The 17,011-nt window shown below is 41.1% G+C and overlaps 1 protein-coding gene across 1 annotated transcript; it reads left to right on the top strand.

The window, feature by feature from the left end:
* Window positions 1-5,121: 5,121 nt before the first annotated feature.
* On the top strand, window positions 5,122-11,683 carry LOC117875253 (protein CLN8-like). Its single transcript, XM_034766384.1, has 2 exons — window positions 5,122-6,672; window positions 7,765-11,683. The coding sequence occupies exons 1-2, from the start codon at window positions 6,130-6,132 to the stop codon at window positions 8,071-8,073; spliced, it is 852 nt and encodes a 283-aa protein (XP_034622275.1). The 5' UTR covers window positions 5,122-6,129; the 3' UTR covers window positions 8,074-11,683.
* Window positions 11,684-17,011: the final 5,328 nt, after the last annotated feature.

The following is a 17,011-nucleotide window of genomic DNA, read 5'->3' as shown; positions in this document are numbered from 1 at the left end:
CACAAAACCAAGATGTGGGTCCCTTCATATACCACAGTCAAAGCAAGTTACAGCCAACACGCGAGTGACGCACTATTTCTGTTCAGGACACACACATGTCCTGTCCACAGTGGGGTATTGGAGGGGTCTGACCCTCGGTTCCAGCTCCCACGTTTCTACACAGCTCAGTGGTTCTAGCTGGGCTCAGGCTGGCTTTGCACCGGACATGTTTTGCATCCTATCAGCCGTGGCTGCCAATGACAACACACTCCCCCGTGCAATGTTTTGTCAGGACTCTGTACGGAGGAGGGGAGGGAGGTGATCACCCTTTTGCGTAGTACAATGCGAAACGGCTGGAGCACCAGGGCAGAGTGTGGCCTGACCCCCCTCCTGCACTGCAGAATTAAGATCCAGGTAGAACTGTGAACAATCCCAGAGTGCGGCTTGCCAGTGCGGGTTATTTGGGTGCACCCCACTCCCCCCTCCAGGGAGGGAGCGATGGTTTACTTCAGGCAGAAACCGGGCTGGTGCAAGGATATTTTGCGCCCTAGGCGAAACTTCCACCTTGCGCCCCCCTCCCCTTCCCCCCAGAGCATCGCTTATTATAAACTTTCAAAAATGAATACTGCATAATGTGGCATTGTTCATTAGAATTAATACATGTTTGGCTTGAAAATTTTTTAATTTCATTATTTGGTCTACATATTTAATAAAAATAAATGAATAACCTGACAGTGTTGACATTGTTATTTTTTTTCACTTTGCACAACATAGCATGAATCTTAAAATAAATCACATACATTATACACAATACACTGTCACTTCCTTCATTCTTTCATATCAGTCTACTACATTTTATTCTACCTTTATAATATCCAATTATTGTTATTAATAAAATTTATAAAATTAGAGCCTTGCATGGTGTCAAGTATCAGGGGGTAGCCGTGTTAGTCTGTATCCACAAAAACAACAAGGAGTCCACCAGCAACTACACACTACACCACAGAAACGCTAACCCAGGAACCAATCCCTGTAGCAAACCTCGTTGCCTTCTCTCTGTCCCCATATCTACTCTGGCGACACCATCAGAAGACCCAATCACATCAGCCACACCATCAAGGACTCATTCACCTGCACGTCTACTAATGTTATATATGCCATCATGTGCCAGCAATGCCCCTCTGCCATGTACATTGGCCAAACCGGACAGTCCCTACATAAAAGAATAAATGGACACAAATCGGACATCAGGAATGGTAACATACAAAAGCCAGTAGGTGAACACTTCAATCTCACTGGACATTCTATAACAGATTTAAAAGTCACTGTTCTTGAACAAAAAAACTTCAGAAACAGACTTCCAAGAGAAACAGCAGAACTAAAATTCATTTGCAAATTTAACACCATTAATTTGGGCTTGAATAGGGACTGGGAGTGGCTGGCTCATTACAGAAACAGCTTTGCCTCTCCTGGAATTGACATCTCCTCATCTATTGTTGGGAGTGGACCACATCCACCCTGATTGAATTGGCCCTGTCAACACTGGTTCTCCACTTGTGAGGTATCTCCCTTCTCTTCATGTGTCATTATATAATGCCTGCATCTGTAACTTTCACTCCATGCATCTGAAGAGTGGGTTTTTTATCACAAAAGCTTATGCCTAAATAAATCTGTTAGTGTTTAAGGTGCCACCGGACTCCTTGTTGTTCTTATAAATTTAGAATGGCGGATACTCCGTCATACTGGGAGATTGGGTTTGGTGGGGAAAGGAAGCAGACCGGGTTGAGTCAGTGGGGTATCGGGTTAAGTGGGGAAGGGAAGCAGACTGGGTTCAATCAGAGAGGGAATTGGGTTTGATAGGAAAGGGAAGGGAAGTTCAGGTTTGACTGGGGAGTGCAAGGGGAGCAGACTGGGCTTGGTCACTTGGAGGATCGGGTTTGGCTGGGGAGGGGAAGGGAAGCAGACCGGATTCGGTCAGTGACAGTGACGGTTCAAGTTTGGCCGCGGGGAGAAGGAAGCAGACTGGGTTCGGGTCAGTGGGGGATTGGGTTTGGCTGGGGAGTGGAAGGGAAGCAGACCGGGTTGAGTCAGTGGGGTATCGGGTTAGGTGGGGAAGGGAAGCAGACTGAGTTCGGTCAGAGAGGGCATTGGGTTTGATAGGGAAGGGAAGCAGAGTGGGTTCGGTCAGTGGGGGGTTCGGGTTTGGCTGGGGAGTGCAAGGGGAGCAGACGATGCAGACAGGGTTCAGTCACTGGGAGGATCAGGTTTGGCTGGGGAGGGGAAAGGAAGCAGACCGGATTCGGTCAGTGACAGTGACGGTTCGAGTTTGGCCAGGAGGAGAAGGAAGCAGACTGGGTTCAGGTCAGTGGTGGATTTATTTTCTTGTTTAGAATAAGGTCCCAATCTTAACTGCTTATTTGTAGCATTACTACCATCATCATCATCACTATTTGTATTACCATGGATTCTTAAATAAAAACATCTCATGTAGATAACCATGTCTCCCTCACTAGCAGCTTGTTTTGCTCACAGACTTTTCTCTGTTTCACCCTCACTTTGTAGGTTTTACAAACGTTTTACAGTTTATGAAGCATTTAGCAACCCCCAACCAAGAACAGAGCGGGAGGGAGAAGGGGGAATGCGGGGTGCTCAGAGGAGGGGTCAGAGTTGGGGTGGGGACTTTGGGGAAGGGGTTGGAATGGGGGTGGGGAGGGGGCGGAGGCAGGGATGGGGAAGAGGCGGAGTTGGGGCGGGGCCAGAGCCCCCATAGAGTGTCCTCTTTTTTCAGTGTTGAAATATGGTAACCCTACTACAGCACTAATTTTACTGAATGTTAAGGGTGGGCCTAGGACAATGGTTCTTAACCTAGGGTGCATACACCCCCTGGGGGTGCGAGATGCCCTTTCTGAGGGTGCGAGAGATGCTAGATTTTTTTAGAAGGCAAATCATCGAATACATAAATTTAGCACAGGCACATAAGTACAACTACTTTGTTTCATCAAACCTACGTATTTATATACATTTTTTAACAATTACTGTAATGTACAAACAAAAATATATCTAGGTTTAAGGGGTGCAAGAACATATTTTTGAGGTTTAAGGGGTGTGAGAACATATTTTGATTTTTGATAAGGGGTGCGAGAACATATTTTGAGAACCAAAGGGGTGCAGGCTGCAATAAAGGTTAAGAACCACTGCCCTAGGAAAACNTTGGCCATTTTGAAAAAAAATTGATTATTTTTTATGTTTGAATAGGGGGAATGTTGTGTGCTTGTGCTTTGATACCTTTGGTTGATTGTTTAGAGAAAAAGGTTGAAAGAACAGCGTGAGAGAACTTAAAGATTAAAAAAAGAAAGCTTTTGTAAGGTTTAGAAGGAAAAAAAGAAAGAAAAGTTGTTTGGTTAGGTTTAGTAAGGAGAGATGGTTTTAAAGGCCAATTTGGCATGTTATTAAAGAATAGAAAGAGAACTTAAAGAAAAATAAAGATTTTTGTTTTTAAAGGGTTAGTTTGAAAGAATAGAGACAAGTTAAAGAGACAGCATATCCAAAAGGGCTAAATGAAGGGATGTGTCTTCAGATAGAGTTGTTTTTCAAAGTGGTCTTCTTTTCTAATCCACTAATTTAAAAAGGCTGCTTCAAATTGTCCTCACTAAAAACATAGGGAAAAGCTTTTAAAAACTTTTTGTTACTGAGGATTTGTGGGTTTAGGCCTGGGGTGTTTCTGCATGCTCTTTTTTTATTGAAACACACCTGTAAATAGAGGGATATGTCTTCATATAGGCTTGTATTTTCAAGTAATTATAAAGCAGAGCTTTATTCCTTTACAAAACGTAATGTAACTTTTATTTGCATTTGTCAAAAGGTTTGGGGAAGAAGCAACCTTCTTATCTCTGAGCCACTGACTCATAGACACTGTTTTTGCTAACAGGGGCTTTGCTGCAGCTTCAAATTATCCTTACTAAAAAATAACCAATGTTAGTCTAAAACATAGGGGAAAACTTTTAACAATTGTTTGTTACTAAGGACTTATGGTTTTAACTTTAATTAAAGCCCCATGTGGCGAGAAAAATGCTTAGAGTCTGTTTTCTTAGATAAGAATAAGGCAGTTAAAGGGGAGGGGGGGGAGAGGAGTGAGATGGCTCTTCTTTAAAAAAATTGACACTATAGGATTGGTTCAGGAAAATAAATTCTATGATGCTGCTGTAGAACACCATCTGATTGGTCCAATCCAAAGGCAGTGATAACAAGCCCAAGGGGCTGTGAACCTGGGCAGCTGCCTCCTTCTGCAGAAACACTTGGAAGAATAAGATCTCTCTATCTGACTCAACCACGTGCTGTCTATCTTTGCAAAGGGGCTTCCTTTTCCCTTTTCTTGCCGTGTTCTCTCTTTTAACCTATCTTTATATATTTCTCTTTTATTTAACTCTTTTTAAATGCTCTTTTCTTAACCTACCCTTGTATTAAATAGTTTAAATGTTTCTTTATTAACCACCCTTTATATTTTTTACCATGGGCTTACTAAACAGACCCTGCCTTAGAAAATTCCCCTTTTTTTTGCCACGTGTGTTCTTTTTAACCGATTTTTATAGTTTTCAATATTATTTAATGTTTTAAATGCTCTTTTCTTAACCTACCCTTATATTTAATACCTTTTACATTTATTTTAAAATTTTTATTCTTTAATAACATGCCAAACTAGGCCTTTAAAATCATCTCTACTTACTCAACCTCACCAAAAATCTCTTTTCTTTAATAACTTACCTCTATTCTTTCAAACTAACCCTTTAAAAACAAAAATCTTTATTTTTCTTTAAGTTCTTTTTCTATTCTTTAATAACATGTCAAATTGGCCTTTAAAATCATCTCTCCTTACTAAACCTAACCAAACAAACTTTCTTTCCTTTTTTCCTCTAAACCTTACCAAAGTTTTTTTGAATCTTTAAGCTCTCTCACTTTATTCTTTCAACCATTTTCTCTAAACAATCATCCAAATGTATCAAAGCACAAGTACGCAACTTTCCCCCTAGTCAAACATAAAAAATAATCATTTTTTTTCAAAATGGCCGATGACATCAAACCTTGACACCAATGGAAACAGGGATGGAGGGCGGGACATAAGCCCTAAATGGGGCATGGAAACCTGTCAAAAATACATGGTGATGAATTCTATTGATGTATATACTACTCGCAGACCGCCGCCATTCTCTGGGTCTCCACCTGGGCTTCAGTGTCTCTGGTTCCCACTGTCAGAGCCTCTGGTACTTCCCGGGCTGGAGCCCACAGTGAGCATCCTTCCTCCTGAGTTGTCAGCCCCGACTGAGCTGGTCTGCAGCTACACTTGGAGCATGCCAAGTAGGGTTGAGGAGGGTATTGCTTCCTCAGAGCATAATGTGGTGTTAACCCTTCCCCATGCAATGCAGGGTGACTGGGGGCTGATGCATCCTGTCACAGGGTATGACTATGCTGCATTTTAAAACCAGTGGCAGCGAGTTTCAGAGTCCAAAGTTCATGCTACATCAAAAACAGCACTGTAAACATTGCGTTTTGGGCACTCAAACTCACCCCTTCTGTGAATTCCAGAACTCAAGCTCCAGGTCAAGCCTGAACATCTACACAGGTGATTTTAGTGCCATAGCACAAGTCTGAGTCTGTTGCGCCATTGCACAAGCCTAAGTCTGTAGATCAGGGCTCAGAGACTCACTGCTGCAGGGTTTCAAATACAGTGTAGACATATCCAGACGGCTCTACAGATGAAAAAAATGAAGGTTCAGAAATGCTTAAATATGCCACTGGAGAATTGTAAGCCTCAGTTGTTGAGGTTTTTTTAGGATATTGAAAAAAGTAAGGTAGCCATATAAGTGTTTAGCCGAATGGGCCATCTTTTTGTAGGTTATTTTATTTTGAGGGTCTTTTTGTCAGTTCTGAACTGTTGGGAAATATTAGTGGAAATATTAGTCGAAGCTTTCATAAATGGGAAGATCATATATATACATACACTGGGCCATTCTCTACACGTCTCTTCTTTTTTTTTTTAATTGCAGATGGGTTTCTGCTCCATGTAACAGCACAGGCTCAGTAGCTTTAACATAGACCAACACGTGGACCAACACTTCAGACTCCCTCCAAATATTTCGAATTAGGGAAGAAGAAATGAATCTTGCAAACAAGAGTGGAACATCCAGAGACATATATGAATGGGACTATGTTCTGTGGGAAGTTCGTTTGACATTACTAGCAGCTGGTTTTTTTATCTACCTGGGAGTATTTCTTCTAGCTCACTGGCTGTCCTCGTGGATCAGTGCCAGTTATCGCGCTTTGCCAGGAAAGGAGAAGGCCTTCTGGAATATGCATATGACACGTGGTGTGTTTGCAGTTCAGAGTTGTGGAGCTGGCTTGTGGGCCTGGTTCATAGATCCAGTTTTTCAAGCTGACCAAGTGTATTCACAGCAAAAGTGGAGCTATTTTCATTGCTTAATAGCCGCTGGCTACTTTTTACTTGACAATGTACTTCTTCATGTTTCTAATATTCTTTTCGGGATGTTTGATGTGTTTTCAGTGGTTCATCATTTATTTGCCTTTGGTGCGATTCTTGTTGTGATAACAAACATAAAGTCTGGACACTATCTAATCCTGACTGGACTGCTACTTGAGATGAGTTCTCCTTCAACCTGCCTCTCCCATGTGCTTTCAAAGGTAATAACTTCGTGTATTTATTATTGGTGATAGAAGTTTCTATTATAAAGTTCACATTGCCTCCTGCTCACAAAATATCTGCAAAGAAATATTGGCCTCCAAATTAAGAGATTAGTTCTGGGATCAAGGAAGAATTTTTCCTTCCAAACTTGAAGTGAAATGGCCATGGTAATCCTTAATTATAACATGCTAAAATATTTAGATATTAATCATTTTTGCCCATTTTGTAGCAAAGAAAGAAAATGGATAGATTTTTAAAAATTACTTTACAGACTCACTAGTTGGGATCTAGTGCACAGGACTAAAGATTAGGTGACTAAACTCTATTTTTAAAATATTTGTTTAAGACTGAAAATAGTAACATAAGAATAGCTCATCAGCTCCAACAAGCTTAATATAGACCATTGAATTTCTGCTGGAGACTAAAGGTGTGTGCATGTGTGCCCTCACATCTGTGTGTGTGTATATATATACTCTATGGATTTAGAGAGGGAGAACAGCTTTGAAGAGATCTGCCATGCTTGTAGGGAGAGAAGAAATCAGCCCTGCTTCTGAAACCGCAATCTGTTCCAAGCGGTATGTCTGAGTGGTTTAAGCATAAATTCTAAAATATCTGGACTCTTTAAAACTATAGCCACAAGCCCTGACAGGTCACCTCAGCCCTCCTGTGATGCTTTTAATGAGAACTTACACTTGAAGGCCCTGTCTGTGCATGTAGATGCTAGAGCAGCTAGAGTCAAGGTTTGCTTGGGAGGTGTTTGCCATAATTTTCCAGACCCTGGTAGCCCCCATGCACTTTTGTGAGAGTGCTTTGTTTTGATTGTCTTCCTCCCTTCAACAGATGGCTGCATCTAAGTGATGTTGTATGCACATAGATGGCGAAGTGATTTAGAATTCTGCTGGACAAAAGGTGCTTTATAAATGTGCAATCTTTTAGCACTCCAGAGAAAAATGATTGAGAGAATTTTTGTATGGCAGTTTACACTAAACAGAACAGGAAAGCTAAATATGTCTCTTATTTATAGAAAACACTGACTGCCTTATCTTGAAACTGCAATTTCATGTCTCTTTCTTTGTTGTTGTCTCTTCCAGATTGGCTATGAAAATACCCGTTTTTGGAAGGCAAACCAATGGGTACTGATCCGCATGTGTCACTGCCGCATGGTCCTTTCTTATCACATGCTGTGGGTGTGTATTTCCAATTGGAATGATGTGGTGGAAAATATGGGACTTCCGTATTTTATCATCTTTTTCATAGGGTTAAGTATATTTACATTCATAATTAATCCACACTGGACATACGAAACAACTAAGAAGTTCTTCTGTCAAGTTGATGGGAACTCTTCAAATACAGCAGTGAAAAATGAATCTTCTGAAACAGATCAGAAGAAGATGATATAGTGCTGCAACAGCTGTTGGGATAACTGGAAAATATGTCCGGAAGAATGTGGTGCAGGTTTACTACCAAATCCATGAAAATAGAATTGCTTACAAGAAGTCTATGAATATATTGATCCCTTCACAGTTTGCTATCAGTGTACTTTACTCATTTATCAGAAGTGTTTTAAAATTGTTTCTGTCTATATTTAAAGTACACACACACACACACACACACACACACAATCTTTGACTCAGTCAGGATTCATGCCAGTAATTTTAGTCTGAGCACCATGTAGTAAAATCTCATTCTGGGGGAAGTGGCAAGTTAGTGATAGAAAGGCAAGATATGTAAAATCTACAGAATCATAATTTAAGTGGCAAGAGGGACTAACTGCCTACCCTCCCCCTCGCACCCTTCAGCTGCCATCTCCAAGTCCTCCAGCTGGTGGAAATTTTGATAATACAACTTTGTCAAAAATGGGTCAAGTTAGGACTTTTGAATAATATCCTTCTTCCACGAACATAATGGTGACAATCCTAAAACAATTATGTATATAGGTATTTGAGAAAATATTGAAATATCAACTTTTTAAAATTAAACTTTAACAGAGGGATGCATTGCTTAGATGAAAATGACATTGATCTTTGGCAATCCTAGGGAGCTTAGTCTTGACATGTAGAACTGAAAACATTTATTCATCAAAGTCATTATCTGTGTGATCTCCATTTAGGGGTTCACTGCTAGACATGTTATCATATTGATCGTCATCCACATCACACTCACACATCTCTATTAAGGCAGATGGCTAGCCAGACATTTGCAGGGTGGTCTCTTTTTACATGAGCTTTTGATTAGCTGAAGGAGCACATGTATTTTATGCATAATTGGTGTGATCGTTCCATCCTCCAAGACCCATCAGTGCTCGATACGGGAAGACAGTTTTGAATGTGGTCAATCCTCCCAGAGCATTCTATTGCCTGATCCTTTGCCGTCTTGGAAGCAGATATAAATGCATCGCCTTGTCAATGACAATTATTCTCTGTCTGCTGCTTGGAAAACATCCACCAACATAGCTCTGCAAGTATCATAATGTTGATCTTCAAATGGTAAACTAGGCATATGAATGCCTTTAGTGTGCATTTATGACCTCATCAGTGACTGTCTCAGCCATTCTGAGCACCTTGAGAGCAAGGAGAGAGTCTCTGGAGGCTGAATGAAATGTCTTCCTATAAGATAATCTGGTCTTTCCAGCCATTCTTCCAGTACTGTCACATTCAGAAAAGTTGTGAAAATCTGGCAGTGAGGCTGTTGAACAGGCCTGTAAATGCCCATGTCATTTTTATTCAGTTCTGAAGATGTATTTGTTCATGTATTTCAGCTGCATAAGGAATGTTAACTGAACTGAGCGATCCCTGGCTCTAGCATTTATGGCTGGCCAGTGAGGCATCAAAAGCCGCTACCAACACATTCTGCTACTAGTAACAGCTTCTGACACACAAGCTGTCCTGTCAGAATTTGCTACTTAACCCCTCGATTTTGGCCAGTGATAGTGAATTATAAGGAATTGGGGGTCCCTTTGCCATAATTTGCTACCTCTGATCTTTCCTGTCTGGTCAGGATAGCTAATTGTGATGGGGTCATTTGTTGCAATTTGCTACTTCTCACCTTTCACATCATCTGATTCGGGGTACCTTTCACATCCTCTGGTTACTGGGTAGCAAATTGCGACAGAGCATCACCATCCATCGCAATTAGCTACCTCTGGACAAAAGTGAGAGGTAGCAAGCTATGGTGCATATTGATGTCCTGTTACAATTTGCTACCATTTTGAAATCGCCATTGTAAACATAGACACAAATAAAGAGAGGTATTTTTCAAAATTTAAAAACTTTATTATTGTAACCAGGTATATAAACAAGAACTGTTTACTTTCCGTTCCAAATTTTTTTCAAAAACAAGCCTCAAAATATATGTATAGATAGTTATTAACACCTTTTTTCTATACTGAAATGAACAGTACAATTAAACTTCTCTATTACTCGTTTATATTCCAGCTGCATTATTCCAAGAAAACCAAAATATTTCTCTTAACAAAACAATTATATAATATACATATTAGGTTAACATCTGAACTATGCATACTTGTTGCACTTATACTCTTTCTTCTCATCAGTTAGGTTTTCTTCATTAGTTCCCTCTGGAAGGCAAGGCATATGTCCCCTCCTCTTACAAGAGTCACACTGGACCTTTGATAAGTACTAGATGAGAAAATGAAATTACAGAACTAATAATACTAAATATAATTTCTGTTTATTCATAACATTTATAAAATGATATTCCTTCAACATATAATCATTACTCAAGATATGATTATCAGCAGTGGTGAAAATGTTTGTTACTGGAATTATTACAAGAACCTTGATCCTTAGGCTAGTTATTACATTGGGTCCCTATGCAATTGGCTAGATATTGAGCCATGGCCTTTGTTCTTGTACTACAAACCATCATATTCTGCTTACTTATCTGTTCCAACATACGGTGTGTGTTTCTCATACAATGTTGAGTTTCTTACCATCATGCAATCTTTCTTTTTTTTCCAAGTGACAAAGTTGCAGTATATGCAGTACTCTATGCATTCTGAAAAATCAATACAATGTACTCAAATGATGATTATGTTGTGACCAAAACTCTAAATAGAAATCTTAATTTATTAATTTATGCCAATTATTTCAATTAATTAACTGGGTTTGCAAGTATTTGAGGGAGGTATATTTTAAATTATATTTGGTAAACCAGTCACCAGTCTGTTTGTTTCTCAAATTTTTACTTTACCGCTGGTGGATATAATGAAATCCAATTACATTTCACTGCTCTATCAATGACAACTATTCACCTGCTCCACATTTTTCAGTGCTTAAAGAAAATTTCATACAGAGTCACTATTAGACTCTGACATACCCTATGACATACCCCACTGTAGGTGTATTAAGATAACCTTTTGTCACAGAGTGTGGGGGAGACCAGGCCCTGCACCCCCGGCTTCCTGTGATTCACCATGACTCTCAGCCAGCCAGTTGAACAGAAGGTTTATTTAGATGACAGGAACACAGTCCAAAACAGGTCTTGCCGGTACTGACAACAGCCCCCTCCCCCTTTACTTAGGTCCAGCTCGGGGCCCCAGGGAGGCACAGTCCCGTTGGGAAGCCCAAGCCCCATCGGGTCACCACTCTCCATCTTCCATCCAGCTCCAAACCTGAACACACCCTTCAGCCCCCTCCTTTCTGGCCTTTTCCCAGCCCCTCCCCCAGCCTTTGTGTCCTTTGTCCAGTTTCCTGGGCAGAGGTGTCACCTGGCCTCCAACCCCCTCCTGGGTTCTCAGGTTACATGCTCAGGTATGCGCCCTTCCCCAATTCAGGCAGCCCCAGCAAAACTCCCCTGCAACCTTCCCAGGTCAATACTCCCCACTCAGCATTCAAATAACACATCAAGAACATTCCCACTTCGTCACACCTTTATGTAACATAATTCCACTCTTCCTGTTATCTTCCGATATACTATGGGCTCACTAGATATATGTAACAAAGTTATTACCTGACACCTTCATTAAAAGAATTGCTATTTTTAAACATAGTCATAGCTTCTTGTGCGGTTTCTACAGAATTGATATCTTTATGCTGTAAATACGTTTCTACAAACTAATAACACTTCTATTTAGAAAACACATAATTACACATCATTAACAAATAATAATTAAAATTTGGTATTGAATACCTTTAGGATGAATGGTCCGCAGTTCTACCCATCAGTTTGTCTCTTTTGTTCCAATTGTGGATTTTCCAGTTACTTGGTAGATGAAGGATGTGAAATTTTACACTTGTCGACTGTGTAAGTGGGTTTCGCTTTTTCTTACAGTTTCCGTACATGTTTCATGAGCCTTTCTGTATTTAATGAATGATTGCAATAACTTAGTGCTCATATATATGCACTTGGTTTCATGTTATTGTATCGGTCTTATGCTATATATCAATCAATTTGCTGTGTCACGTGCAGAGCTGTGCAGGCTCCATGCGTCAGAGATGGCAGATGGTGAGGAGGGCCACGTGGGTTTGTGGGATTTAGGAAAAAAGGTGCAAAAATTATATGTAATTTTACATATGGGATATGTATAAAATTATGGGATGTTGAACACTACACTAAGTGAAGTTGATCCATGTGCGACCCATTTTGGCCCCAGCATGCATTGCCAAAACTTTCAAAAATACAGTGCAGTCCACGGTAGCGAGTTGCACAGTGGGATACCTATCCATGATGCACCACACTTTTAATCGATACAAGGATTTCTGGTGAGTCTGCTCAGTGCCGACACAAGGAGTCAAATAGGCATACGCACGCGTGACATACTAACATGTGGAGAGTCTATGGTGAAGTAACGTGAGTTAATATAAATGTGTAGTGTAGGTATGGCCTTAGGTCTAGGAAATGTTTGGGAGAGGTAACAGGAAAAGTATGAGGCAAGGCTAAGATTCATTCAGGTGTTTAGGCTCCTGCTTTGTGGAACCAGGCCTACTGCATCCTAAAGGCTCAAGAACAAAGAGGCACATAAAAAGACCCAATATCATTAATTTCTTGTTTTTTAATATCCTGACTTGAGGACATTAAACTCATGATTTTGGAATTCTTGTGGTTGTCATGCTATCTTGGGGTTGTAGATGTGTTTTCATTGTGTTGTGAAAGCCAAAACTCTTAACTGGGTTTAGAAAAGAATTAGATAAGTTCCTCACAATAGGTCCATCTCTGGCTATTAGCCAAGATGATGAGGGATGCAATCCCATGCTCTGAGGCTGGATGTTCCTAAACCTCTGACTGCCAGATGCTGAGAGTGGACTTCAAGGGATGGTCACTAAATGATTGCCTGTTCATTCCCTCTGAAGGTTTGGCACTGGCCATTGTTGGAAGACAGGATACTGGGCTTGATGGACCATTGGTCTGATCCTCTGGGGCCGTTCTTATGTTCAGCAAAAATTACAGAAGATTTTTGCCTTGAGATGGATGGAATACGAGATAGTGTACTGCCCTTATTGAATATTTGAGACCAAGTTCTACACACAAACAATGACATGTGAAAAAGCACGAGGGGCTGGATTGAGAGGCAAAATAACAGTTGCAAAAGGCTATCCCCTTTGGTGGATCAAATGCAAATGAAGTTTTGACAACAGGCCAGGACATCAGTCAGACTGGAAGTCACGTGATCCAACAGAATAAACTTGTAGTATAAAAATAAGAAGAAAAAGATAGAATTAAAAATTCCAAATTAAAAATCACAGTAAAAAACATAGCTAGTGCTATACTAGAAATACAGATGTCATTGCTAAAACTACTAGCAACTATTTACTTATAAATATTTTGATGACTATTTGCTATTAAAATAAAAACTAAATAGCACAATGACATGTATCTGCAAAATGATAAAAAGGTAAGTGATGAAGTGGTAAGAGTAATAAGACATTACAAATGACATTGTAAAAGGAGCAAAACTATATTAAAAATGGGTTAAAAGGAAGGGAGCACAATTCAGGGAATCACAGCAGCAGATAAGACAAATTTGTGAACTGTTATGAGACTTCATATAGACATATAAACTGATAATGGTTTCTTTTTATTTTCAAAATGTGTAACACCTAGTTTTTGAGGGGTTATATGTAAAATATTTCACTGAATCAAGTCTCCTGTAGCACCTCAGCATGCTATATCAGATAGAGAAGGGCTGTAGTGTCTCGGCATTGGGATATACTGTGCCTTTAAGAACTTAGCCTGGTGTAGTAAGTGAAGGCCCTAATGAAGGCCCAGTATGAGGCCTGAACCAAACTAAAGTAATGGTCAAGACTTTGCTAACATAAAGCAAAGCTAAGCAGTGAGCAAGAGGCAGGCCCTGCTCACAGAAGCTGGCAAGAAAGGGCTGATGTTGCATAAATATATATTCACCTCGCATAGTTAAAGTATAAACATGGAACCAAGATACACTATACCGGAACATTCCACAGATAACAGGAAACAGACCGACCCATCCCAATGACAGGGGCAAAAGGGTAAAATGATGGATAGAGTTGTTTTGATCGAACCAACAGGTACAAGGTGCGAGGCAGCACCTTACTACGTAGAGGGGTTGTACCTTGCTGCGTAGAGGGGTTGCACCTCAATACGTCAGGAGTGATGTGTAACTTGTTTGTATCTGTGTATAAGAATGCATCCCTGAGTGGATATCTTTGTCCGGCCACGGGGGCAGTGGAATGAGCCGGGTCCACTGAGCCGGGTCCTTGCCAAGAGGCACTTTTCTTGTAGCATGCCCTGAATTAGGCTCAGAAACCTACAGGGAACTACAATTGTGTCCGAGATCGCAATAAACTTGGCCGAGGTGCCTTTGTACCTTACTAGACTCTGTGGTCATTGAGGGTTCTCGTCGGGTCTGCTGTGTCAGCTATCTGCAGAGCTGGGACAGCACACAGATATGCACGCAGCCGAGTGATATCAACAGGAGAAAGCAGAAGCACCACACCGGTAGCTTCTGACAACACCTGGGAGGCCCGTGCTGAGGCATACTGCCCTGTGAGAAGGGAAATAAAAAAGCCCGTTTGCCCCCCTCCTTATTTTTGCAAACACAGCAGGTAGCTCATCCCATTGGGGTAACTGTTACCCCCCTCTGCCCCTCCCTGTGCCAGGGCTCTTTTTTGTTTTGGCTGCTTGGGGCGGCCAAAACCCTGGAGCTGGCCCTGACACCAGCCTACAGCTTCAGTCTCCTATTCTGACTTGGGATCTGAGACTGTGGTCCCAGTGGCCTGATCATGGGATAGGACTTAGATTGCTTTGTGGAGCTCTGTCCAAGCCACGAGCTACTGTTAAGGTGCAGCTAGGAAGCCGGCAGCTGCTTCTGAGGAACTGCTGGGACTTCAGTAAGTGGGGAGCCAAGGGGGCTATTGCTGGGCTTCGTTGGAGCCAGGACAAAAGCCCATTGCTTTGACTGGAACTAACAGAGGCTGGCAGGCAGTGAAGGCTGTGTGAATAACTACGACGTTTTTTTGCGGGGGGGGAGGGGACTGCTTTCAGGGGAAGGGGGTTGTCTTCTCTGAGTCTGAGAAGAGAAGTGGTCTTATTGGCTAACCAGGATCCAGAGTTATTGACCCCTGGTTATAACAACTCCCTTCTTCACCAGGGTGACGCAGCTTGGATTGATGCCAAGTTAGAATCACTCTGCTCCTTGTTGACTTGTCTGGACTACTTTACCTGTCCAACAGAGCGCAGTCTACAGGTTCAGGGTCTTCAAGCACATCCACACAAGCGTCTAGAACTCTGAGAGTAAGAGGAGTGCACACTGAGGGGTGGGATGACAGGTGCCGGTATAAATGTAAGTTCATGAAGTTTTATTCACTACTGTAAACTGCATTTATTAATTGATATAGTGCAGTGCGCCTACTGATTCAAAGGGGTTGTGATAGTTTAATTAATCTCAACCTGTTAAATGATGTTTTTCAGTATTATTAAGTAAAGGTTTGTTAACTCTAATATAAGAGTATATGGCTTATGTAGTGTTACTAACTGGTACATCTGGGCTAAATACATTTTGTAGATTAACTCAGGTCTATTGCTGGAGTTTCCCAAGGTACATGTGTGTGTGTGGAGATGCCACCAAGACTAATTTCCTTATAAATAGAAGGGTTGCTGCAGAGGGGTGGATAGAGATGCCGACGTATGCAGCAGCATCACTGGGATACTCAGGATCTCCTTTATTGTTGACAACAACAGGCTTTGTGGCACACATCACATGTGAGTATTCCCTGCTCCTGAGTAACCCAGGAAGCAAAGGGGAGTTACGTTCCTATATCTCTTTCTCCAACCCTGTCTCTCTTTTGTCTTTTTAAATTCTAAGTTCTTCAGAGCAAGGATGTTGGGATCCCCCAAGACCCTTTTTCATTCAGATCCCAAAAAGTCTGTTTGAGTCCAGAATTTGTCACTCAGGTATCTTTATTGTACATATAGCAACACTATGCCCACCCTAGCCAGGCTTAAACATGGGGATGGATGCAGGGTTCATTGCAAATCCACAGTTACACAGCAAGGCTTTTCCTTATATACATCTTTACTGACACCAGCATCCCTGGCTATACATTGCATTACTCATTTCATGATTGATTTGGCTACTTTTTAGGAACTAATCCCTGTACAGTACGCTCTGTCTATGTGCTATTCATGCATGATCTCTATGTTCCAAGTTTTTGTCAATTTTGTCCAGAGTGTTCCTGCTTATATTAACTAGACTGACTCCAGCCAAATATTTGTTAAGCTCTTACTTACTCAGTCTTCTGTTCACCTTCCAGGCCCATTCAGAAATAAGGTCTTACTTATGTCAACTTACTCACATAAAGTAAGGCCTACAAAGAACTGTCTGCAACTCTGTTTGTACAGCACCTAGTGCTCTAGGGCACTCTTCTCCATTGGTCCTTAGGCACTACCGTAATAGAAATAATAATAAATAATGACGTGTAAATAAGTACCTCAGGTGCATAGCAGTGGTGAATCAGGCCCTTGATCTCCATGTTGCAAGCCTCAGACTTCTGCACTAACATCCTTCCCTACTGTACGATTAAAACTGGAGTGGTAGTTCAGTCTTGTTGCTCATTAGGAGTCAACACTCAAAACATGAAACTGAGATAAAGCAATGAATTACAATCAACTAATTTTAGCTATAAGATTAGAGATTATTTCTGTTAGTAACTTGTTTTGGGCTTTTGCACAAAAACACTAAGGGTTAGAAGAGTTTAGCAATTACAGTATGTGGTTTCTGATCCCATGATTTGGTGGATTCACATCACTAATTATTCTTATTTCTGCTGAGAAGAGTTGGAAGTTAAAATAGAGTAATAGGCTCTGTAAAAAGAGAAAAAATAAGGGAAAAACTTTGGGTGA

This window comes from Trachemys scripta, chromosome 3 (genome assembly GCF_013100865.1).
Source record: "Trachemys scripta elegans isolate TJP31775 chromosome 3, CAS_Tse_1.0, whole genome shotgun sequence".
In the NCBI taxonomy this organism is placed as follows: Eukaryota; Metazoa; Chordata; order Testudines; family Emydidae; genus Trachemys; species Trachemys scripta.
This window is presented reverse-complemented; position numbering and strand designations above follow the sequence as displayed.